Source organism: Acartia tonsa, chromosome 12, assembly GCF_053477335.1.
Source record: "Acartia tonsa isolate MP-2025a chromosome 12, ASM5347733v1, whole genome shotgun sequence".
Lineage (NCBI taxonomy): Eukaryota > Metazoa > Arthropoda > Copepoda > Calanoida > Acartiidae > Acartia > Acartia tonsa.
This window is the reverse complement of record NC_137271.1, coordinates 17000351-17025289: the sequence shown is the minus strand read 5'-3', so window position 1 is coordinate 17025289 and position 24939 is coordinate 17000351. Positions and strand designations below refer to the sequence as shown.

At 38.4% G+C, this 24939-nt stretch overlaps 1 protein-coding gene across 1 annotated transcript in view; it reads left to right on the top strand.

Moving 5' to 3' along the window:
* The first annotated feature begins 1779 nt into the window (after positions 1-1779).
* LOC145334201 (chymotrypsin-1-like) overlaps positions 1780-24939 on the top strand; it is a 36518-nt gene continuing 13358 nt past the window's right edge. The window contains exons 1-22 of the mRNA XM_080179571.1: positions 1780-1838; positions 11408-11481; positions 12072-12122; positions 12648-12687; positions 13117-13181; positions 13808-13855; positions 14392-14413; positions 14838-14893; positions 15156-15205; positions 15633-15680; positions 15915-15993; positions 16256-16307; positions 16416-16511; positions 17121-17158; positions 17266-17348; positions 17900-17963; positions 18191-18243; positions 18708-18778; positions 18884-18912; positions 19309-19363; positions 19980-20062; positions 21400-21468. Coding sequence (XP_080035697.1) covers positions 1791-1838; positions 11408-11481; positions 12072-12122; positions 12648-12687; positions 13117-13181; positions 13808-13855; positions 14392-14413; positions 14838-14893; positions 15156-15205; positions 15633-15680; positions 15915-15993; positions 16256-16307; positions 16416-16511; positions 17121-17158; positions 17266-17348; positions 17900-17963; positions 18191-18243; positions 18708-18778; positions 18884-18912; positions 19309-19363; positions 19980-20062; positions 21400-21468 — 1274 coding nt within the window. The 5' untranslated portion in view covers positions 1780-1790. The remainder of the gene's footprint in view (positions 1839-11407; positions 11482-12071; positions 12123-12647; positions 12688-13116; positions 13182-13807; positions 13856-14391; positions 14414-14837; positions 14894-15155; positions 15206-15632; positions 15681-15914; positions 15994-16255; positions 16308-16415; positions 16512-17120; positions 17159-17265; positions 17349-17899; positions 17964-18190; positions 18244-18707; positions 18779-18883; positions 18913-19308; positions 19364-19979; positions 20063-21399; positions 21469-24939) is intronic.

Genomic DNA, 24939 nt, shown 5'->3' with positions numbered 1-24939 from the left:
GTTAACTATAAGTGTGTATCTATATGATTTAGTGGCAAATTCTAAATATCATCAAAGTATGACAACATCCCGAAGCGAAGCGAAGCTCTATAATGAGACGTTAGGACAAACATACATTGTAGAGTGTCAGATCTTGATAAACATAAAAAAAGTGTATAAAAATTGTTGCAATATTGATTAAATAAAAAATACTATTTAAGAACACTTTTAGGACTTTTCCTACATCGATTCAGGATAATTTTATAACTTTTAAAGATAAAATATAACTTTTGATATGATCGCCTATTTTCTGTGTGATATCTTATTCTTGCAGCTAAAATTATATAACTTATATGGGCCTTGCCTTGTAGTGCATAACCTCCCCCCCCCCCCCATCATCTCAATATTGAAAATAATCTAACTTCGGATGATTTTTCTTTTTTTACTTAGGGTCAGTTCAGGTTAATTTATATTGGGTACTGGGTAGCCCGGCATCATTATGCCTGCCCGTAGTGTTTATACAAAGGAAAAAAAAACTACTCCTTTCAATTTATTTCTAATATAAGGGGGGGGGGGGGGGAATTGTGTCCAACAGTCAAATTTTGTGGGAAAGTACATCGCATGGGGCCAAAATATGTATCAGTTATGTAACAGTATAAATTATACAATCAACTCTCTGTTCATTTTTCAACTAAACAATAAATTTGCCCAAAGTTTTTTTTTGTGTACAGTAAAGTATCTGGGGTGTAAAACTTTGGGTACCAGTGAAATTTACATTATAACGTCCACTTCCTCCCTGATGTGTTTATAATAAAAACATTGAGAAAGTGATAGCTACCCAGTTCCCAGTACACATTATAATCTAATTTAACCTAGGTAATTAACAAACAAACAAAAAACGATTCTTAGTTTTCAATTATTTAAAAATTAAGGAGGAGGGGTATAAAAGCACAAACATTATCCAGAATTACTGCATCCTAGCAACCAATATTATTTGTGGATGGATGATTTTAGTAAAAAATGGAAGATTTTATGGTTTTATTTTTTAAAAACCAGTATTTTTAACAACATTATTGAGTAACTTGTTGCAAAAAAAAATTAAATTTACAGCATTATCCCTCAAAGTGCATTTTGGAGCACAAATATACCCCCCCTTCCCCTTATATTTTAAAAATAAATTGGGTAAGCCCGCAGGATTAGGGTCCTTTACAGGGACTAGTCATAAGAAAAAATCCCCACCCTATTATTTTAATTTTTTTTAATTAAGGGGGTGGGTGTCAGTGCTCGACAGGCACTTTGTAGGAAATTACCGAATTTATGGCAGGCAAATTATCTATAAAGAAAAAATCTTGTTTTTAAATTTAGTTGAGAACATCTATCAAACCTAATTAGTCGGTAAAAAGTAAAATTCAAAAAGAAGGCTAAAATTTAAGTTTTCTCTATCACAATCATGTTTGCCACAGGAAACCAGTAAACCTAGTTAGTTCTTACAGGTACGGGTTATGACTTAAACAAAGCATTTAAGGTTGTTTCTACATGTGTATTACCTCGTACTGTCCATGACACTTTAATTAACGTCAGGTTAATTAGCTAAGGGGACATAATTACTCCTACTCCTTTTGTATTCAAATATCTGGGTTATCAATTGGAACCATTTTTAACGTCTTTAGTTTTGACGTGGTCTTGAGCCGAGGCCCGAGAATCGAACCTATCACCCATGTTAAGCCACAGTCGTGAGTAAACATTTAAAGTTGATTATTTTTTGTGATACATGTAGTCACAGGATGTTTTTTTTTATATTTCAGAATATAATGATTTTGAGAGTTTATCTAATTGTGTTTTCTTTCACAGCTGTACAGGTGGTAAAATAACTGACATATAGGATATCCAATTGTCTGTCTGCAGCTTAAGATCTTGCTAACTGTTGAAATGATATTATTTTCCATTACAAAAAAAGCTTATTTAGTTCAATTTTTTCTCAACAATAATGTTACAATGTAATTAGCAAGGCATTTATATAAATGTTGAAAAATATACTTCGGATTTAAAAAATTAGGTGCTTTTTTTAAAAGCGAGGCTTTTCTATAATTTTGGTCGGTCCATCCGTACGTAACGGATAGCTCTTTTCGTTAATTTAGGCATATTAGAATTTTCCTATTGTTTCAAACTTTGCATGATGATTCCTATAGAAGTTAGGTACAAGTTAGAAAGCGAAGCAACTCTATAATCAATTCCTAAAAGTGTAAGAATGTCCTTAACCCTTACAGATCGGGAGGGGGGCTCAAAGAGCCCCCCCCTCTAGTTTTTTCAATCACATTTTTTTTGTAGGTAAGATGATGAGCTGTACCTTCATGACTTTTTAAGTTTAGTAATTATACGTCGGCAAGAGTTAATTTTATTAGGATATCTGGTCTGTGTCGGTCATGGTGTCCGGTCAAAGTCGGTTAGGTAGCAAAAAAAAATAGAAAAAATTCTAAATAAATCTTAATTTCTACATTATTACTTTTGTGTATAAGGTAGAAACCTAAAATTTTTTTGGTGAATACTCATATATCAATGACCATCTGAGAAAAGTGGTGTTATGACCGTTTGACCGCTCCCTGACCGACTTTATGACCGATTTTTGTCCGGCTTTTACTACAGACATATATCATGAATATCGTGGCTTCTATTACAGCTAGAGACCTATAATTTTTTTTGGTAAATCCTTGAGCAATAATAAACAGATAAAAATATTAATTTGCGCCGCCAACCGCCGTTTTACCGCCGTAACCGCCGAAAATGGCGGTTTCCGGTATTTGCCGTTTTTCGGCGATGATCAGAAAAAGTAATTTTTTTGTTATGAAAAATAAAAGTTCGTCCTAAAATTTGGTCATCCTAACTGCAAAATTGGCCGCTCTACAGCTGTTTTAGGCTGGCCGCCAAAAAGCGGCTAAGGAGCGGTCTGACTGCTATGACTAGAAAAAGTAATTTTCTCTAAAAATACACATGAACCACCAGAAAAAAAATTTTACGTCTTTATCTGTACCAGGAGCCGAGATAGAGGGGGGGGGGCTCTTTGAGCCCCCCCCCCCCCCCGATCTATTAAGGTGGGAATTGGGGCCCGATCTGTAAGGGTTAAACAATATCATGTTTTTAAACAGTTTTTCAGCAGATTTACTTACAATTTTGTTTCGTTCGACTTTTATTCATTTATAATTTATATTCTGATTATACAAGTTGTAATGTTCGTTTGTCATAACGTTTCAGAGCTTCGCTTTTATGGATGTTGTCATCCTTATTTATTGTTTTATTTATTAGCTTACTTTTTACAGACATACTAGTGCATGTAGTGTATCTTTGCTTCTAAAACATAAAATTAATTGTTGCTAGGCATTTTAGGAAAAACCTTATTAGAAAAACCACATTTAAAAAAAAAATAACTTTTATTATGGAAGCGGAGGTAATTAAAACAATAAAAATGTAAATTACACACAAAAAATCTCTGATTTAAAAGATATGTACTTAGTCAATCCTACGACGCTTTACCTCAAAATGCCTGCCAAGCCCCCCTCCCCTCCTCCTCCTAATTTAAAAAATAAATTGAAAATAAGTCAAATTCTTTTTACATTTTACTGTAAGGGGCCGAAACATGGTTTATGAAAACAGAATTGATCTCCAAGTTATGGATATAAGTTTATAATAGTTATGATTGTACATTTCTATATTCGTAGAAAACTGGATATAATACGATGATAGACATAGTTTTTTCGTATGGATGAGAACCGGTTCCTATCCACCGGATTCGAATGAATACGAGAAATGTTTCTAGAGAATTTAAAAGATATGGCCAAAGATGTCTTTTTCCTTTACCTTGCCCCTGCGGAGGGGTTACACTGGGGTTCCTTCACCTGCAATGCCCTAACTTAGTACCCAAAATAACCTAACCCAACCTTACCTAAAGTAATAAACAAAGTTACAAAAGACTACTCCCCCTACTACTCCACTTAACTTTCAATATATTAAAAAAATAAGGGGGGGCCCAAGGGGGGGGGGGTGGTTATTTGTGCTCCAGGAATCACTTTGATGGATATCGCCAATTTTACATAATTTCCAAGAAAGAATTATATCTAAAGCCTTATAGTGTGGTATGCGGCAGCTCTGGACCATGCAGAAACCAAGACATTATAGTGATGCTACGCACCTAGTTAAATCCTGTTATTCTGCAATTATGAAAGCCACCTGAAAAGATGTCAGATAACGGTACTTATTTTATCCTTCAGTTGTCCTGCAAATGGAGGGAGGGGGTTAACCCTCCCTCTCCCATCTCAAGCACCGGAACCTTCCCCTTCAACCACCAAGTTATCAGCACCACCTCAACCCTGAGGATAAAGGATCTAAACCTGCCCCACACAGACTGTTGTTGTCACAAGTAATCATCAAACCTTCCCTCTTTAGTACCCAGACCTACCACTCAACCCCTCTATGCTTATCTACCTATTGTGCTGCCTGCCCCAGACAGGGATAGCCATCTACCTAACCATTGCAATTATCTATGTTTTACTGTATGATTTATCTTTAACCATCTTTATTCCTAATCCATATGTATTTATATTATGGTTAACTGTATTCTTAATCCCCCCCACCCTTTTCAGGGATGGGGAATCATGATTGCCCAAACTGACTATTGTATATGTATTATAATGCTTTTATGTTATGATCATTTATTCCTATCCATTGTAATTATTGTTTGTTGTGTATAACTTCAGTATCTTACAACCCTTCAATAAAGTGACAACTAAAATCGATGTTGATCATTATCTAGTGAAAGCTAGAGAAGCGTAGCTTCTCTATAGTAAGGTGTCCACGTCTGTCACACTGCCGTAATCTAATTGAACTCCGGTGTCTGCCACCTATCCTCGGCGGATACCACAATTTTGGTGACAGCTGTGTGAGATTACGGCGAACCACAAGTGTAGAGCAGACGCGCACCTGAGGCGAAGGTACTCCCAGCAGTGAATCTGGCAAAACTGACGCAAGCAACCTGAATTACCCACCCTGGATAGCAAAGTTTAACTCTGCATCTGGCAGTTGTGGAAGCAAGACAGCGAAATTTGATGAATAACCGCGAGCAGCGCTGATATCTAACGGAGAATTGAGCGCCAAAAGGGCTGAAACAGGCCTGCGGACCGGCTGAAACAAGCCAAAGAAGTGTAAACGGCTGAAAATAGGCCAATTTTACTGCAAGAAATAGCAGGATCCGAACCAGTGGCGCTAGCAGGACGGGAAATTCCCTGCCGCCATCAGCTGGATTTGGATAAGCGGCGCTAGCAGGACGGGAAATTCCCTGCCGCCGATAGGCTGAAACATGCCACATAGCTGCAAACTGCGAGCCAACATACGAGTGTAGTGCACCAGAACAGAGAAAAACTACGTCAACTATAAGTGTCCTGAGAGGCTACAACGCAGCCACCCATCTAGAAAAACAGATATTATATTACAGTGCAAGGATTACCACCCTGGTGTTATGGCCAAACAATAGATTTATGAGCAAAGCTTGGCAAACAAATTGTTGTGTTGTGATAAATCTAAGAATAGAACAGGCTTGGATTATTGGGTATTGTGATAACAACTAAAAATAGGACAGAGTTGGTAAACAAATTTGTTATGCAATTGTGATAAGGACAATAATAAAAGCTAGATGCAATATAAACAAGGACCCTGATACACAATCAAAATATCTAAAGCCCACAGCACAATAACAATACACCCCTTATTCCAAGGGAAGGGGAGAAGCCCCTCTCCATTGAAGGCAAATACAATCAGGGTGATATAATAGATAAACCTAGGATTAAGAAGAAAAGGCAATATTACACCAGCCCACAGTTACCCCCCTCCATCACAGGGGGAACGGACGGAGTTACCCCCGTCCCCTTACGCGCTTCCCCCTTCCTACCCACCACACTAGGCTAAGTCCGTCTGTAGTGTGGGGCTAGCGATCGGACACACAGAGCGCCATTCACGGGTAGCGCAACAGAGTGCGGAAAATATCATAATATCAACGGACGAAGCGGACCAATGAGGGAGCGAGTTGAGGGGTGAGAGCGCGTTTTCCCCGTGTGCGCGGATTTGAAGGTGCGGACGCGCGTTGCAAGGACAGAAGATTTCACGCACACACACACGCACACACACACACCCACACAGGAGAGGGGCCACTCTGTAGCATACATCAGAGATATTTTTTTAGGAGAAAAACTTGCAAGCTCCTCCCTCCCTGTCTACAGTGTGATAAGGAAAACTAAACCAGTTCCTTAAACCCGCTCAGACCCTCAACATCTCCTAGCCCTGCCAACCCTACTTCAAAGCTGAGTGGTTAGTGAAACAAATATATGTATATATAAATACCCAAGTGATAACTAATGTTGTTTTTTTTTGTATCATGGGTACACGTAAGTGAATACTAACCCCACCATACAACACTGGAAACTGATATGGTAACTGAACGAAAGTACGCCCACCCTGTGGACATAGCCTGACTTGATGCCCCACACTGGGCAGTGGTGGTGTGTACCTGGACCATCGACCCCATATTTGTGAACTTTATACAGAGGAAGCGTCATTTTTTTGGAGCAAGGAGGAAAGCTAGCTAGCTCTGGGGATATTCTTATACACGTATATATATATATGGGAGTGTAGCCATATATATATATATATAGTTAGCCTACCTATCCATATATCTACCAGCGGATACGCTCCTAGAGACATCTGTGGATCCCTAACATATTCCTTTTTACCTTTAAGCTAAGATCCGCTGGTTACCACAGAAATCAAGAGCTATACTGGAAAGGAGAACAACTCAGGCTCAACAGTTAAACAAGACGCTGGCACCAACAAACCAACCCCCTACTACTTATCATGGGGGCGCGCCAGCCACAGAAACTCTTGAGCCAGGAGGACCGAGCCTACGGCTACGTGGACTACCACCCTAATTACACAGCTATAGTATTTATACTAGGGGTGAGCCGGCTCGAACCTCCCTGCGGTGCGGCTACTCTACTCTGCTCCTATATCTACAAGATACTGCTTCTGTTATTACTTTGGCCTACTGTGTTGAGTACAGTGAACATCAAACACATGCCAGATCACAGACCCCTGGTCCCTGAGATGCCCTTGTCTGGAAGGGTGACTGAATGTCCGCTGCACAGCTCCTGTTCAGTTGGTGCTCAACGTACGAGAAATAGCAATACTGGACTGGGGGTTGCTGAACCTGTAGGTGTCCTCCTGGGGGTGTTGAACGATGCAACTGAGCCTACTGAGAAGGTGACAAGCTTCAGAGACTTAGTGGCCAGCCCCAAGATGGACACTACCACCAGAACTGAGATTTCAAAGGGGCCCAGCCCTAGGGCCAGTACCACCTGTTTCTGGGGTGGAAAGGTCCTCCCTGGCACTGGCCTCACCAATCTGGAGGATGGGGAGCTGTCCCAGGGGAATAGGCTCTTCACCCAGATGCCCGACGCGTACCTGGGGGTGGGGGAGCCGCCACCCAAGCCTCCCTGGGAGCCCCCAGGCATGGAACGACTGGGGACCGGCCTAAGGATGGGGACTGGTGACCTGCTGCAGTGGAAGACTTTACCCAGCACGGAGGGAGCAGGGTTGACCAGCAGCAGTGAGGCTGTTCCCCCACACTCCAAGACCAGATGCCGCTACTCTGTTGAACCACTGCACATGTCCCAGCCAAGTTCCCCCATGCTGCTGAAGATGGAGGCCCACCAGGATGCAGAGCTCCAACTAGGAAAGTCAATAAGAAGGCCACCCCTTGCCAAAACCAGAACCACCGCAGGGGCTCCCCACCCGCAGCTGACGGAGCCTGGCAGGGACGCAATACTAGCTGGCAACTCTGGCCCAACTCAGGTGGCTACCAACAGTCTGCTGACAGTCCGGAATACAGTTCAGGCTACCATCAGTATGGCATCTTCTGGGCCTTGCTGGTCCACCTGTGGGTACCTGTTCACACACTGGCCACAGGTAGCCCCCAGAGATCATAGCCCCCTTTCCGACTGGCACCATCAACAGCCTTTGCTACCAACCACCTGGCATACCCAGAGGCAGGATCCCTCATGTGGAGAAGCACCTGCAGAAGCTAAGGCCGAGGCTGGCCTCGCCACCCAGGGGAGGAGAGCCGCTGTTGGATGGAAGGAACCTGTGTGTCTGGGGAGGAGGCTGAATGTAACCAAGGAGCCACCACAAGCAGCCCAGCACCGCCTGACCCCTAGTAGGGGAGGCCCTGTTTGTCAGCTGGTGCCCCAACTGGAGGAGGAGAGACCTGGCAGGTTGTTACACCCTGGGGAAGCCGGCCTGATGGGACCCAGCTGGACGAAGGGGCGCTGCCGCTTCAACAGCCACACAGCCGCCAAGTGTAGAACCGGTTGGGACCGGGCAATGAAGAAACACCAGGCCGCCCAACAACCTGCATGCAACCAGTCTGCCACCCAGGTCCACCTGGAGGGAGATGCCCAGCCGTCACCCCAACTAGCTGCCGCCGCTGGGGCCGCGGCTACCCAGGAGTCTGTGTCTCAGATTGGGACCATGGTGGCCAGGATCAACGTGCTGGGAGGAGCGGCTGAACCCAACCGGGTTGGCCTGGACCTCAGCCGCAACCACAGGGGACCGGTGTCCGTAACCCCTGTCACCCCCAGCAAGAGCCGAGGGGCGCTACCCAGCGCCACCGGGACGGTGTACGGGGAGAGGCAAGAGGCGCTAGCCAGTGAGTCTGAGTCGCTGTATGAGACGCCAACCGGCGTCGCCACCTGGAAGGAACGAGAGGTGCTTCCATGCACCACCAAGCTGATGTCTGGGGCGACAACCGTCGCCGCCACCTGTGAAGACTGGGGGGTGCTATCCAGCGCCCCACGCTGGTGCCTGGGGCGACAACCGTCGCCGCCACCGAGAGACCTGGACCCCTGTGAAGACTGGGGGGTGCTATCCAGCGCCCCCACACTGGTGCCTGGGGCGACAACCGTCGCCGCCACCGAGATACCTGGACCCCGGAATGAGCCCGCAGCCCCAGAGGAAGGGGTGACACCCGTCACCCCCAGCCAGCCAGAGCCCCCAGCCAGCAGGGAGAGTCCAGCTGTCCCTCACCCTCAACTGCATCCAGCTGTCTACCTCCCTCAACCAAGCCAGGGTAATTGTATTGCACTGGTGCACCAGGAAGTTTGGGCTGGGCCAAACTTGCCTGCGCCCCCTGCATCTGCCCCAGGAGCCAGGGTATCAGCCATTACCAGCCAAACTGAGGAAGCTTTGACCGCTGCCTGGGGAGTAACACAACTAGATGCGCCCAGTGCCGAGCCTAACCATAGAAGTAGAGGATCCCCAACAATTATGTCTACCCAAGATGGAGACAATGTGCCTGGACCCCTTCAGGCTAGGGGAGGAAATCCGGAGCCTTGTGCCTCCAGTCCACTAGCAGCAGTGTCCGTGGATGGGCCTGTCTCCCAGCCAACTAGAGCGGAGCCACCCTTGCAGATCCAAGACAGCCTCCGGCATCAAGGGTGGACTGTTACCTTTCCCTACCCCGCAGGTCTGACTGCCATGCACCACCCTGCCAATGTCCAGAATGAGCCTGAAGGAGGCAACGCTCCTACAGTATGGCAACCACCACCTGCCCGCGTTGACAGAGACCCTGGAAGCCGAATGAACCTGACCAGCCCCGAGGGCGAAGAAACTGCGCCTGCATCCAGTAGCCAGCCTGCCAGCAGCAAGGTGACCAACACGATGGAGACCACCAGCCCAGTGGAGAAACCTGCAGAGGTGTATACCAGGCGGCTGTTGGTCCAAGCCCCCTCATGTGCTGTGCCACCCCTGGAGGTTGCCAGGGTGGCCTCAGAGGTACACATCCAACGGCCAGAAGGTCCAACAGGACCAGCTACTCCAGCAGATATAGCCGATTTTGTTAGACCTGGGGAGGGCTGGAGTCCACCACCGTCCAGCAACTGGTATCCTGGCGGACCCATTCCACAAGGACAACAAACTGAAGGCCGCAACCACTGTCGGAAGTCTGGCGGTGCAGACAACCCCTCCAGCCTTCCGAGGGGAGAGTTGTGGTATGCGGCAGCTCTGGACCATGCAGAAACCAAGACATTATAGTGATGCTACGCACCTAGTTAAATCCTGTTATTCTGCAATTATGAAAGCCACCTGAAAAGATGTCAGATAACGGTACTTATTTTATCCTTCAGTTGTCCTGCAAATGGAGGGAGGGGGTTAACCCTCCCTCTCCCATCTCAAGCACCGGAACCTTCCCCTTCAACCACCAAGTTATCAGCACCACCTCAACCCTGAGGATAAAGGATCTAAACCTGCCCCACACAGACTGTTGTTGTCACAAGTAATCATCAAACCTTCCCTCTTTAGTACCCAGACCTACCACTCAACCCCTCTATGCTTATCTACCTATTGTGCTGCCTGCCCCAGACAGGGATAGCCATCTACCTAACCATTGCAATTATCTATGTTTTACTGTATGATTTATCTTTAACCATCTTTATTCCTAATCCATATGTATTTATATTATGGTTAACTGTATTCTTAATCCCCCCCACCCTTTTCAGGGATGGGGAATCATGATTGCCCAAACTGACTATTGTATATGTATTATAATGCTTTTATGTTATGATCATTTATTCCTATCCATTGTAATTATTGTTTGTTGTGTATAACTTCAGTATCTTACAACCCTTCAATAAAGTGACAACTAAAATCGATGTTGATCATTATCTAGTGAAAGCTAGAGAAGCGTAGCTTCTCTATAGTAAGGTGTCCACGTCTGTCACACTGCCGTAATCTAATTGAACTCCGGTGTCTGCCACCTATCCTCGGCGGATACCACAATAGCTTATTTTGAAACATTTATGATTTAATTCCATGCAGTTTTTTTTTCTATTTTATTGCTTTACAACGAAGCTAGTAAAAAAATTAACCAATGATGGTCCAGTGTACACTGTAATTGACCAATGGTAAAATTTATAGTGGCCTCTCATTAGTTAATTTTTTTGACGTCATAATCTTTAATCTAGCTTCTTTGCAACGAATCAACTTTTCAAGTAAAGTATGCAATTGAGTTGTTTGGTCATTTTCTTTTTGATTTCATTGTTTTCTTTTTTCTTTTTATGATACACAAACCTAAGTTTTCTACATGCTATACTTTTACTTTATCTCATTGGTAATACAAAGTAAAGGCGCTTTCACACAAAATTCTTGTTGAGCAGTGAAAACACTCCCCTCCCTCACATTTTTTGTGATAACGTGATAATGGATTAGATTGTTTCTTATATGTTTAACAGTGTAGGGGGCCCTAACCTTTAATTTTAAAATTAAGTTGGGAGAAGGGGTATCATTGTTCAACAAGGTACTTTATGTGATGGCGACGATGTAAATGTTAAATATTTAGGGTGTTAGAGAGTGTTCATCAAATGAGAGTTGTGAAGCATGTCCTGAGCTCATTACAGAATTCAGATCTGGAAAGTATGTCTTTTTTGTAGCGAATGTACTCTATAATTTGATTGTCTGTCTGTATGTCCGTCTGGCTGAAACGTTTTGGAGGAAACGTGATTTTCTAGGCTCCTATAAATGATAAAAGACTGAAACTTTTTGTCAACATTCCCATGAATATGGATTATATTTAGGTATAATACACACATGGCGGTCGGATTGCTTTAAGACAGGTTTTCAGCTACTTTTCTATTTTCACATATCCTTGGTGTTTTTGGTCCGAATCGCAAAGTTTTTGTGGATAATAAAATCAATATTTTTCCTTGTTTTAATATTCAGAATGTAATTTACTTTGACCGCCAGTCTGTCCGTTATCATACTGAAATATAATTATTTAAAAGTAAAAAATATGTTAGAAAGTTTTCGTGATTTTCTCTAATATTCTTGATTTTGACAACAGTTCTTTAAATTCCTTGTTCGTGTTCTTATTCATAATTTTTTGTGCTTTGCTACTTGTGGATGTTGTCATCCTTTTTTTTCTATTTACATATAATATTTTGGATACGGATGTGGCTGCCGAGCACTGTTTTAGCACAAAAAAGTACCAAGTTCTTAAATTTTAGGATTTCAAAAACCGAAGTTTTGGCCAATCAATGTAGTCATCCAAAAATCAGGGAAAGAGATTTAGTGTTCAATCAGCGATATAAAGGGAAAAGTTAATGGAGATAAATTGATGTACATCCCCAACTGTAGATTATAATTAGTGGTTAAGAACACTCAACTAAATAAACCAAACAATTGAAATTCAATAAAAGTTGTTAAGCCAACAAATAAGGAATAGTTATTTCTCGCATCGTATTATAAACGGCTTTCCGCGGATATAGAATGTACAATTATGAGATTAAAACTAGTTTTTTTAGCCCCGAGGTGACGAAGTCACCGGCTAAAAAAACTAGTTTTAATCTTATGATTGTACATTTCTATATTCGTAGAAAGCTGGATATAATACGATGCTAGACATAGTTTTTTCGTATGGATGAGAACCGGTTCCTATCCACCGGATTCGAATGAATACGAGAAACGGTATTATAAAACTTTACAAAATAATTGTAGTACATACTTTTCTTTGAAATATTTCTTGTTTGGTAAAATGTATACACTCCTTTTTATATCACTAAAACTCTAACTTTCTTAAATAGTGGATACACATGTTGTAAGCTGGCAAAACAGTTAAATCAGGTACTGTTTTAATTATTTAATACCTTAGGGTATCAATATATATTTTTGCTAAATCCAGTCGTAGAAAGTAACGCATTCATATGTTCTTTATTGCTTTATTTTTATACTAGCGGTTTAAAAAAAAGAATTGGAGCTGCCACAGTATCAATTTCAAAATTTTTGGGAAAAGAAAAATTGCAGCTGCCCCAGTATCAAATTCGAAATAAAAAAATAAAAAAATGGGGGGGATTTTTTTTGGGGGGGGAGAGGTGTCCCACCATCCAAGAAAATAGCTTAAAACCACCACAGGACCAATAGATATTTACTCTGAAGAGTAGAATCCGATCGGTTCAGCGGTTACCGAGATCTTAAGGGACAGACGGACGGACAGACATCAAGCTACTTTGTATTTAAATAAAATTTTAAAAAACGATAAATTTAAATACCTAGGAATGCCTCTCTGGTGAATCTTGCAGAGATTGTCCTTCATTAATTGATGACTTTAGAAATGGAAGGTATGTTCATAAAAGTTAGGATTTGGAGAGATATTATATAGTTGGGTTAGGGCACTGCAGTGTTAGAGCCCCCTAATTGATATAATTTAAAGGATGGCTTTATAAATAAAAAGTGTGTTCATTTAAGTTAGGATTAGGAGAGCCCTGCTGGGATAGTAAGGTCAGGGCACTGCAGAGTTAGATCCCCCTGGCTGGGCTGGAAATAAAAAAAAGACCATTTTATCGATGACTTTAGAAATGGAAGGTATGTTCATATAAGTTAGGATTAGGAGAGCCCTACTGGGATAGTAAGGTCAGGGCACTGCAGAAGTAGAACCTCACACTTGAGGTAATATTTCCACTACACACAAAAAAATCATTACTATTTTTACAAGCACTAGAAAGATTTAGTGATTCCCAAAAAGATTCAGCTTTTTCAATGTTTGCAATGTTCTCACTATTTTGTCAATGTTTTATTTCCATTGTTTTGTGTTTGTAGTGGAAATATTAGTATTTTTATAAGAAGAAAAAAAAACTTCAAACTGAAAAAAAAGAAAAATGCAATAATCTCAATGCTAATCCTTCTAGTGCTCCGTGTAAATATGAATTATTTTAACTGCTTGTAATGATAAAGCTTTCTGTTTTAGAATTACTCGGTCTGAAGTTGAAGCAAAAGTATGTGAAAAAAATGGAAGGTTGTAATTCATTAAATAGAACTTACTGTATGTTTAAATAAAAAGAAAAAGTAAAAAAAACAACTAAAAGAATGATTGTATATATAGTCCACTGTTAATAATTGTTTAAATTCAAAGTGTTCTCGGACGTGTTCCATAATATTGTCAAAAATTGCTCAAAACTTGGTTTCCTCCCCCATGTATGACTTTAATAAAACATTTGATAACAATGGAATAAATTCAAATCTTGCACATAACTTTAAAAAAATAGATAATGAAATCAAAACCATGCGTCTCCAAAAAAAGAAGCATTTTGGATTTGAATTTTTATATTTCAAAATATTTCTCCAAAAATATTGTTTGTTTGGTGTGATCTAGACATTAGACTTCTTAGATTATAATTTAGATATACAACATAGGCCATAATTTAAATCAGTTCTAAGTTAATTAATTAAATCTAATCTTGAGAATAGTTAACCAGACTTTGCAATTTAAATAAAAAAGAAAATAATTGATACAATATATTTTTGCAAATCTTTATTATGAACTTATTTTAGGAATTATTTTTGTTGCAAGGAGGTAAAATTTTATTTAAATATGATTATAAAAAATATAGTGGTAAAATTTTTAAAAATGAATTAGGGTCGGTTCTAAAAAATATCTAGATTAATATTTAATTTATGACAAAATGACTAATTCTAACATTTACATAGCTGTGAACAGTTTTTGGTGATTTTACACAAAATGGCTATTGATCACTGATAAACTCTTCCCCTTGTTTTTTGGTAAATAAGGGCGGGGAGGTTTAGTGTTTTTTTATGCCCTATAACCGAGTGGGACTCTAACCATGCGGGGCTACCCAGAACCAAATATTTTCTAACCTAATCTGACCAAAAGTAATAAACAAATAAACCAAAAACTAGACCCCTTATTTTTAATTTATTACAAAATATTGGGTGGGAATATTTATGGACTTTGAGGAATAACAGTAACTTTTTTATAGACTTTTTCTCCTGTATCCAACCAACAACCAGATGAATCACCTTCCTTTTTACCGAGGTATATTTTTAAGATTCTACTATTTTTTTAATATTTATTTATCGCATCGTATTATAGATAGCTTTCCGCGGATAATAAAATTAAAAGGCTCGTGCTAACAAGATGCTATTAATTTTATGATTTTTATTTTGATATTTGTAGAAAATTGGGTTTAATACGATGCCACACATGATTTTTTATTATGGCTGAGAACCGGTTCTTATCAAGCGGGTATTATTCGGTTTCAAAGCCATACTCGAAATGAAATTATTCATTTATATAGTGTAAAAGATGGAAATTGTGGAGGTTTCAAATCTTTGTCAAGTATAGTGGGTGAGTTATTTGATAAATTCTCTCAACATAAAGGCAACCAGGTCTTAGCAATGTGAAAATGTAGAAATACATAAACAAAAATCTGTCTGTTGAGAAAGGCAATACACATCTTTTTCAAAAATAAAACCTCATAATTCAAAATGGTTCACTATGATTCCAATGAAAGAAAGATATGAAAGAAAGATAGAAATAAAATGGACATATCTTAAATATACTATTTACATGAGAAAGAAGTTTTTAACTCAGTTTGAGCTAACTATGTTTTTTCAATCTTTAATACAGAAATATGATTTATCTTAAATGTTATGAAATATTTTTCATTGTCCTGTCACATTTGTTCTCACAACAATATCAAATTTCTTTCTTAGACTTTTTTGTATGAATTTTGCCACCTACACATAGGATATCTATAAAATTATTTTTATAGGAGGAGAAGATGCAAAACCAGGAGTTTATCCATTTGTGGCACTTATTGGTTTGTAAACAATACAAACAGCTTAGAGTGCCTATAACAAATGACGTAATACAAACCAAATCACCAATGATAGGGTAGTATACATTTATATTGACCAATGGTAAAATGTATACGGGTCTATTATTGGTCATTTGTATTGTATGATGTCATTTTTATAGGTACTATAAGCTGCTTCTATAAAACCTGTTTAAAACAAATAATGATTTTTTAAAATTTGTATTTAAAAAATTGTAGGTAAGAAAGAGAAAGTAAAAAGATCATATGGAGTTCGCACAATAAATGATTGGAGGTGTGGAGGAACAATTATAAACAGGTACAAAATTTGTATATATCATTAGTTGGATGTTGCACTAGCTTCTTATGTACTCTAATAAACTAATACTTGCAGCTGGCTAAAATAAGGGAACCCCCCATCAACCCTCCAAACCACATCTAAACCCCATCCCTCTTCCCATTATTCTCAGGAATTTACTTAGAATACGATAAGATTTTTCAGTATGGCTTGGAATCGGTTCTAATCCAGCAGATACTAATTGGTTTAGAAGCAGCACTTGATAGTTAATGTTTTCTTGTAGGTGGTATGTATTGACAGCTGCTCACTGCTATTTCAGTACAGATACAACTGATGTAAGTTAAATTTTTATTTCAGTGATTTCCCAATTTATAATCGATTTCTCCTTTTAATGATACAAATTTCTAAAAATATACATACTGAAACATATTTTTTGGATTTAGGAGATTGTCAACATTGGTGAATATGACCTTGTATCTAGACTGGATTGTACAACGAAGGATAATTGTCTGGATGAGAACCAAATAATACCTGTCCAGGAACAGAGCTTATTATTGCTAAAACAAAGCCTTTTACTGGTTATCTGAAGCAGTGATATCTGTATCCTCACCCCTAAAATTATGTTGTTGGGTATTGCATAACTATTATATTCTACTACTAGTAGCTGAATCCCTAGTATCTAGTCTATGTACGCCATGATTGAAAAATAGCCTAAAACCATCTGTATTGATAATTTAGTGGTTTTCAGAAAAGAAATAAAAATATTTTTTGATATTTTGATTGGTTGACTCAAATTGTGTGATTGCAGCCGTGACACCATCCAAAGACGTAAATCTTAAAATGAAATTGCCTAAGACATCTTTAAGAACTATGTTAAGCTTTCCTAAATTGGAGTATTTAATCCGTTCAATAGTCATCAAAATCTTAAGCTTTAAACAAAACAAAACTTATAACTTTATGAAAAAGACAGGTGGGTTTGGGTTGCCTTAGATCATATACGATTGCAAAAAAAAAGATTGACCTATAGTAAATATTGCTTATTCATTTTAGAAAAAGGCCAAAGTAATATTTTACTGTCATTGAAAGTACAATCTTAACCCATCCTACATTAAAAGAAATAAGTTAAATAATTTTATCTGTTTTTGAAGAAAATAAAGATTCACAGAAATTATAATTCATATACTGGGTAAGAATTAAATATGGAATTAATGTTTGATATCCAAAAACAAATCTTAATTCATTTTTATGTTTTTATTATAAAATTTTTAATTTGTTCAATTCTGTTTTATATAGATCACCAAATGATATAGCATTAGTAAAACTTGAAAGACCTGTGGAGCTGAACGATGGTGTAAATTTTGTCTGCTTACCATTAGGTAAAGATTTTGTAGAACTCACAGTGGGACAAAGACAGGACTAAATTATTGTTTAATATTATTTAAGGCTCGGATCTTTTCAGCTCGCCAGTATTTGTTTTGTGTGGATATACTAAAAATTGGAAAAATTGCTTTCTAAAGGGCAACTTTAATAATTTCCAAAACAATAAAACAGAAATATATTTAAATTTTAAACCAAGTTTGAATTTGATTCAACCTCATAATAGTGTAATAAACAGCCCAATGTCCCCACACTCCTTGCCCTAAAAGCTTAAATTTGTTATATGAGCTCTAGAATATACTTGTATATGATAATCTTTTTTTTATTTTCTCCATTGTGCAACTGTATAGATTAGTATTTGAATTTTCCAGTATGGCTTTGGAACCATTAATATTCGCTGGATTGAAAACGCTTTTCAGCCATACTGAATTATCATGTACATAATTGCATAACAGACAATTATCCATGAATATGAAATATCTTCGATAAGTTGTCTATAATGCGATGTGATGAATAACTATTAACTCATTTATTGATGATTATGATGTAGGGCAACCAGAAGAATTTAAGGCACTCAGAATAAAAAATTATGATGAAGATCTTATTGGTGTAAAGTAAGTATACCCAACTGTAATAATTTACAGTCTAATGTTCCCACCCTCACAGACATATCTAAGGCTAATACATCAAGATTATGAAAGAAAGTAAAAGGAATAGATAAAAATGAAAGTTTTCAATAAAAAGATATTTTGTCATGCCCCTAGAGGCTGGGAGCGTAGCTACCATTTTGAAATAAAGTAACATTAAGTTTCAAAGATTTTCACCAAAGAAACTATTTTAGAGCCCATGCTGTTGGCTGGGGATTTATTGCTACTTCAAATCATACACTTCAAGGTAACTCTAGAAAAGTTTTTTTTTCCCTCAAAATTTCCAAATAATTTAGCTTTTTTTCAGTCTTTGGATATTTTGTATGTCCCTTGTTCTTTGAATGGAACAATCGATATAAATTTTCATTTTTACATGGAGAACTAGAAAGATTATCGTAGGATTTTTTTTCAGATTTAAAACATTGAAATACATTGAAAACACTAAGAACTAAAGTTGAAGATTTTTTTGATCGAAGATCTAAAAAATAACACTAAAATCTAAAAACATTGAAAAATCATTAAAAACCTAATCTTCATCGTTGGAATCGCTGAAACTTTCTAGTGCTTATAAAAGTGTAAATATTTCCACTACTTGCAAAAAAACAAAGCCACGTGTTTCTGTTAAGAAGGGACAGCATTACCTCAATGTCACATTGATGCATTATGTATTACTTTAGTAATGAACTTTTATACATTTCTTATTTAAATTAGATGATGGAAAATCCAAATATGCATATCCAGTAATGCAAAAAGTTGAGCTTCCAATTATGGATAATAATGAGGTATTTCATTCTTAATTTTAAAAACTTTTATCAAAACTTCATATTTTCTTCATAAAATTCTCATATTTTTCACAACAAAAAATACTACAAAATTTATTATTATAGTGTGAACGAACATATAATAATGAAGTAAGGTAAATAATTTTTTTTTATTTTTTTCGCCTTTTTAAGCACAACGCCACCCTGTTCTAATATTTTAAATAAATCTAAACCAATGGAAAGGGTAATTTTTCTTTTAATTATTTATTGATTTAGGTCTGTTAGCTTAGGTTAAGTTACATTGGGTAATTGTTAGCTGCGCGGTTATTACAACATTACAAATTTATTAATGACATTAAACTATTGATTAATTAGGTAAGATTGTTTTTTTTTTAAATTTAGTTCACTGCATAGCTAAAATTGAATAAGGTTAAGTAGTTAAATTGAGCCATACTTTTTATACGACTAAAAACACCATATTTACACTTTTTTATAAAACAAGACAATTTGTTGATGACTCATATTGAAGATCTAAAATAATAATTTTTGAGGATAACTGAAAACCATATGTGCTCTGGTGGAGAGAATGGTAAAGACTCATGCAAAGTAAGTTATTATTTCAGGGATCTACAGGGGACAATAGCCAAAAAATTTATGTTCATTGTACATCCTCAATGATGATACACAAAATTACCCCTTCTGTAGATACATTTAGTAATTAAAACGTTTGAACACTCAACTTATTAAAAAAACAGTCAAATTCAATAAAAGTCCCCAAAGTGGTTAAGTCATCGAAAAAAAAGTGTAATAAACAGCCTAATGTCCCATCTCTCCCTAAATTATTTGCTTTCAAAGATTGTTTAAGGTACTCGGTGCTTTCACTTAAGGTGCTTGTTGAGTGAATTAAATGAATTAAAAATAAACCGGGTATTTTTCCCCACACCAAATCCCTGCGAGGCTAACTTTTGAGGCCAATACTTTTAGTGCTTTAACCTTGCATGGCTAACCAGCTCTGCTCCTTACTTTACTTAAAGTAAGTGTGGTTTCTGTGTGCAACAAAGGACTTTTTTTAGAAAAAAATCTGTATTTCAGCTTTTTTTTGACAGATTTCCAGATAAGATTTTTTTCTTAAATTTAAAAGGTTTGTCACTATGTATTTGTAAATGTTTGTCTGTCCTATTTGTTGTGCTTTGTTACTTTATATTGTTATTTTTCTTATTAGGGTGATTCTGGCGGACCAATTGTGATCAATTATGTAGTTCCATCAACCAAAAGTCTGGCAACAGATCGCGAATCCTCGGTTTGGTAAGTTGAAAATAATTATTTCCAGGGATGTTGTCTTAACCATATTGGTGTTTTATGGTTAAGCATTGACTTTAAGGAACCACAGAAGTCTAAGATCTTAATTCTATAGACATCCAACCATTGCCAGGACAAATCAACAACAGGTATTGACATAGATTTATTATAGATTTATTAAGTCTATTTGCATGCTCCTGAAATTACAATTTTTATTAGTAATATAATAAACATCAAGAATATTTTATTGAATATCAGACTAATTTTGTTTTTAAGGTCAGGACTTTGGTTTATTAAAATAAGCAACGTAGCTCGATTCTTAAATCTTTGGGTTAAACTTGAATGTAAAGAAATATTATTTTACTTACAATACTTCAATTAAAATGTAATAATGCAGTTTTATATGTTTACCAACGAATAGATAAAACAATGCTTTGAATCATAATTATAAATGCCTTTTTATGAAACTTATTAAAATTTCCCTATAAACATACGCTTGTCTATACTGGGGAGTTACTATGCACCTGAAGTGTGTTTTGGTAAAGCCCCTGGCCAACTATTGGATCATTCCACTATCTGTAACACACAAGAAAGCTTTATATACATCTCACAATTTGTTTCTTTTGCTTCGATTCTTCCAAAAGTAAAGTTTACAAGCAGACAAAAATGCGCTCACCTCACACTAAACAGAAAAAGAAAGAATGCTGCTGAATGCGCATTGGAATAAGGAATTTAGGATAAGGTTAATTCTGAGCTTGAAGAACTAAAAAAGCCTCTCTGAGGACGAGACAGATATTAAGGGATAAGACTATGGACGATAAATTGAAAACATCTCTAATGATTATAATTATTTGTTGAAAAGTTTTGACATTACTAGATTTTAACGAACAAATGAAAATTTAACAAAAATAACTAAAGATTTTAGGTCAGCTTATACATAAGATAATGTGATTCTTAAACTTAGGATACCAGTTTAATTAACAGCCCAATGTCCCTTCCCTTCCTGCTTATTTACCGATACTAATGAGCATTCAGTATATAATTTAGTTGGTCTGTCAGTCATTAATCAAAATACTAATAGAAATAAAAAATAAACAGGTTTTAAAAAAATTCCTATTATATTCTTGTTATAGTACACCACAGAAAATCTGAGCTGGATCTTTAAATCATTTTAGTGGTGAGCCAAATCGGGGCTAGCCAACTTTCCACAAATGAGAGCGCTGTGATTGGCTGAAATTCGGCTCACCCCGATCTGGCTCACCACTAAAATGATTTAAAGATCCAGCTCTGCTCTTTAAATCACTTTGTCCGTCCATCAATGATTTTTCCTTGTTAAATTTAAGGATGCAAGTTGGAGTAATTAGCTTTGGACCAAAAAATTGTGGAACAGGAAAGCCAAGTGGAAATACCAGGTCAAAAATAAAAAAAATAATGGATATAATATACGTGGATATTGTGACAGGAGATATTTTGTCATCAATTTGGTTGCCACTTTAGTCTTCATTTAGTCAGTAGGAAGGGAGGGGATGGGGTAGAAGGGGTGGATGGGGTGTATTGTTACATTAGCCAGCTGAAAGGACCATTTTATTAATTGAGGCAAAACATGTAATTATACATCGATTATTAAAAGTAAAAGAAAATAAAACGACTGAAATAATGATAACTATTTAATTATTTATAGTCATACAGTCCTATTGCTTTATATTAGACTAAAAACCTTTAGGGACAAGTAAAATTTTTTGGGTATAGTCCTTTCCATGACATCGCTCCATATGGGGCGATGATTTTAATTGATCGCCTCTTATGACATGGGGCGATGTAATGGCTCCTTGAAAGGGGCGATTTAATAGCCCCATATAACAAGAGGCGATGTTATGACTCCTTGAAAGGAGCGATTTAATAGCCCCTTGCCCTAAGAGGCGATTAAATGATCCTTTATCGCTCCTTTATCGCCCCTTCTAAAGAGGAGATGATATGTCCTCTTATCCCAAGGGGCTATTAGTTAAATATCGCCTCTTCATGGCCCCTTCACTATTATATATATCTTAGTCCCTTGATGGCCCCTACATCGCTCCTACATCGCCCCTTCATCGCTCCTCCATCGCTCCTTCTCCAAATTTATATTACATTGTACTTTGATGGCCCCTACATCGCCCCTCCATCGCTCCTACATCACCCCTTCATCGCTCCTTCTTCAAATTTATATTACATTGTACTTTGATGACCCCTACATCGCCCCTCCATCGCTCCTACATCGCCCCTTCATCGCTCCTTCTTCAAATTTATATTACATTGTACTGTGATGGCCCCTACATCGCTCCTACATCGCTCCTCCATCGCTCCTACATCGCCCCTTCATCGCTCCTTCTCCAAATTTATATTACATTGCAACTTGATGGCCCCTACATCGCTCCTACATCGCTCCTCCATCGCCCCTTCATCGCTCCTTCTCCAAATTTATATAACATTGCAACTTGATGGCCCCTACATCGCTGCTACATCGCTCCTCCATCGCTCCTCCATCGCTCCTACATCGCCCCTTCATCGCTCCTTCCACAAATTTATATTACATTGTACTTTGATGGCCCCTACATCTCTCCTCCATCGCTCCTCCATCGCCCCATCGCCCCTTAATAGCCCCTTACCTTAATTTATATAAAAAAGCCCCTACATAGCCTCTCCATCGCCCCTTAATAGCTCCTTACCTTAATTTTTATAACATAGCCCCTACATAGCCTCTCCATCGCCCCTTAATAGCCCCTTACCTTAATTTATATAACATAGCCCCTACATAGCCTCTCCATCGCCCCTTAATAGCCCCTTACCTTTATTTATATAACAAAGCTCCTACATAGCCTCTCCATCGCCCCTTAATAGCCCCTTACCTTAATTTATATAGCATAGCCCCTACATAGCCTCTCCATCGCCCCTTAATAGCCTCTTACCTTAATTTATATAATCCTTACCTTAATATATATAACATAGCCCCTACATAGCCTCTCCATCGCCCCTGAATAGCCCCTTACCCTAATTTATATAACATAGCCCCTACATAGCCTCTCCATCGCCCCTTAATAGCTCCTTACCTTAATTTATATAACATAGCCCCTACATAGCCTCTCCATCGCCCCTTAATAGCTCCTTACCTTAATTTATATAACATAGCCCCTACATAGCCTCTCCATCGCCCCTTAATAGCCCCTTACCTTAATTTATATAACATAGCCCCTACATAGCCTCTCCATCGCCCCTTAATAGCCCCTTACCTTAATTTATATAACATAGCCCCTACATAGCCTCTCCATCGCCCCTTAATAGCTCCTTACCTTAATTTATATAACATAGCCCCTACATAGCCTCTCCATCGCCCCTTAATAGCCCCTTACCTTAATTTATATAACATAGCCCCTACATAGCCTCTCCATCGCCCCTTAATAGCCCCTTACCTTAATTTATATAACATAGCCTCTACATAGCCTCTCCATCGCCCCTTAATAGCCCCTTACCTTAATTTATATAACATAGCCCTACATAGCCTCTCCATCGCCCCTTAATAGCCCCTTACCTTAATTTATATAGCATAGCCCCTACATAGCCTCTCCATCGCCCCTTAATAGCCTCTTACCTTAATTTATATAATCCTTACCTTAATATATATAACATAGCCCCTACATAGCCTCTCCATCGCCCCTAAATAGCCCCTTACCCTAATTTATATAACATAGCCCCTACATAGCCTCTCCATCGCCCCTTAATAGCTCCTTACCTTAATTTATATAACATAGCCCCTACATAGCCTCTCCATCGCCCCTTAATAGCCCCTTACCTTAATTTATATAACATAGCCCCTACATAGCCTCTCCATCGCCCCTTAATAGCCCCTTACCTTAATTTATATAACATAGCCTCTACATAGCCTCTCCATCGCCCCTTAATAGCCCCTTACCTTAATTTATATAACATAGCCCCTACATAGCCTCTCCATCGCCCCTTACCTTAATTTATATAACATAGCCCCTACATAGCCTCTCCATCGCCCCTTAATAGCTCCTTACCTTAATTTATATAACATAGCCCCTACATAGCCTCTCCATCGCCCCTTAATAGCCCCTTACCTTAATTTATATAACATAGCCCCTACATAGCCTCTCCATCGCCCCTTAATAGCCCCTTACCTTAATTTATATAACATAGCCCCTACATAGCCTCTCCATCGCCCCTTACCTTAATTTATATAACATAGCCCCTACATAGCCTCTCCATCGCCCCTTAATAGCTCCTTACCTTAATTTATATAACATAGCCCCTACATAGCCTCTCCATCGCCCCTTAATAGCCTCTTACCTTAATTTATATAATCCTTACCTTAATATATATAACATAGCCCCTACATAGCCTCTCCATCGCCCCTAAATAGCCCCTTACCCTAATTTATATAACATAGCCCCTACATAGCCTCTCCATCGCCCCTTAATAGCCCCTTACCTTAATTTATATAACATAGCCCTACATAGCCTCTCCATCGCCCCTTAATAGCCCCTTACCTTAATTTATATAGCATAGCCCCTACATAGCCTCTCCATCGCCCCTTAATAGCCTCTTACCTTAATTTATATAATCCTTACCTTAATATATATAACATAGCCCCTACATAGCCTCTCCATCGCCCCTAAATAGCCCCTTACCCTAATTTATATAACATAGCCCCTACATAGCCTCTCCATCGCCCCTTAATAGCCCCTTACCTTAATTTATATAACATAGCCTCTACATAGCCTCTCCATCGCCCCTTAATAGCCCCTTACCTTAATTTATATAACATAGCCCTACATAGCCTCTCCATCGCCCCTTAATAGCCCCTTACCTTAATTTATATAGCATAG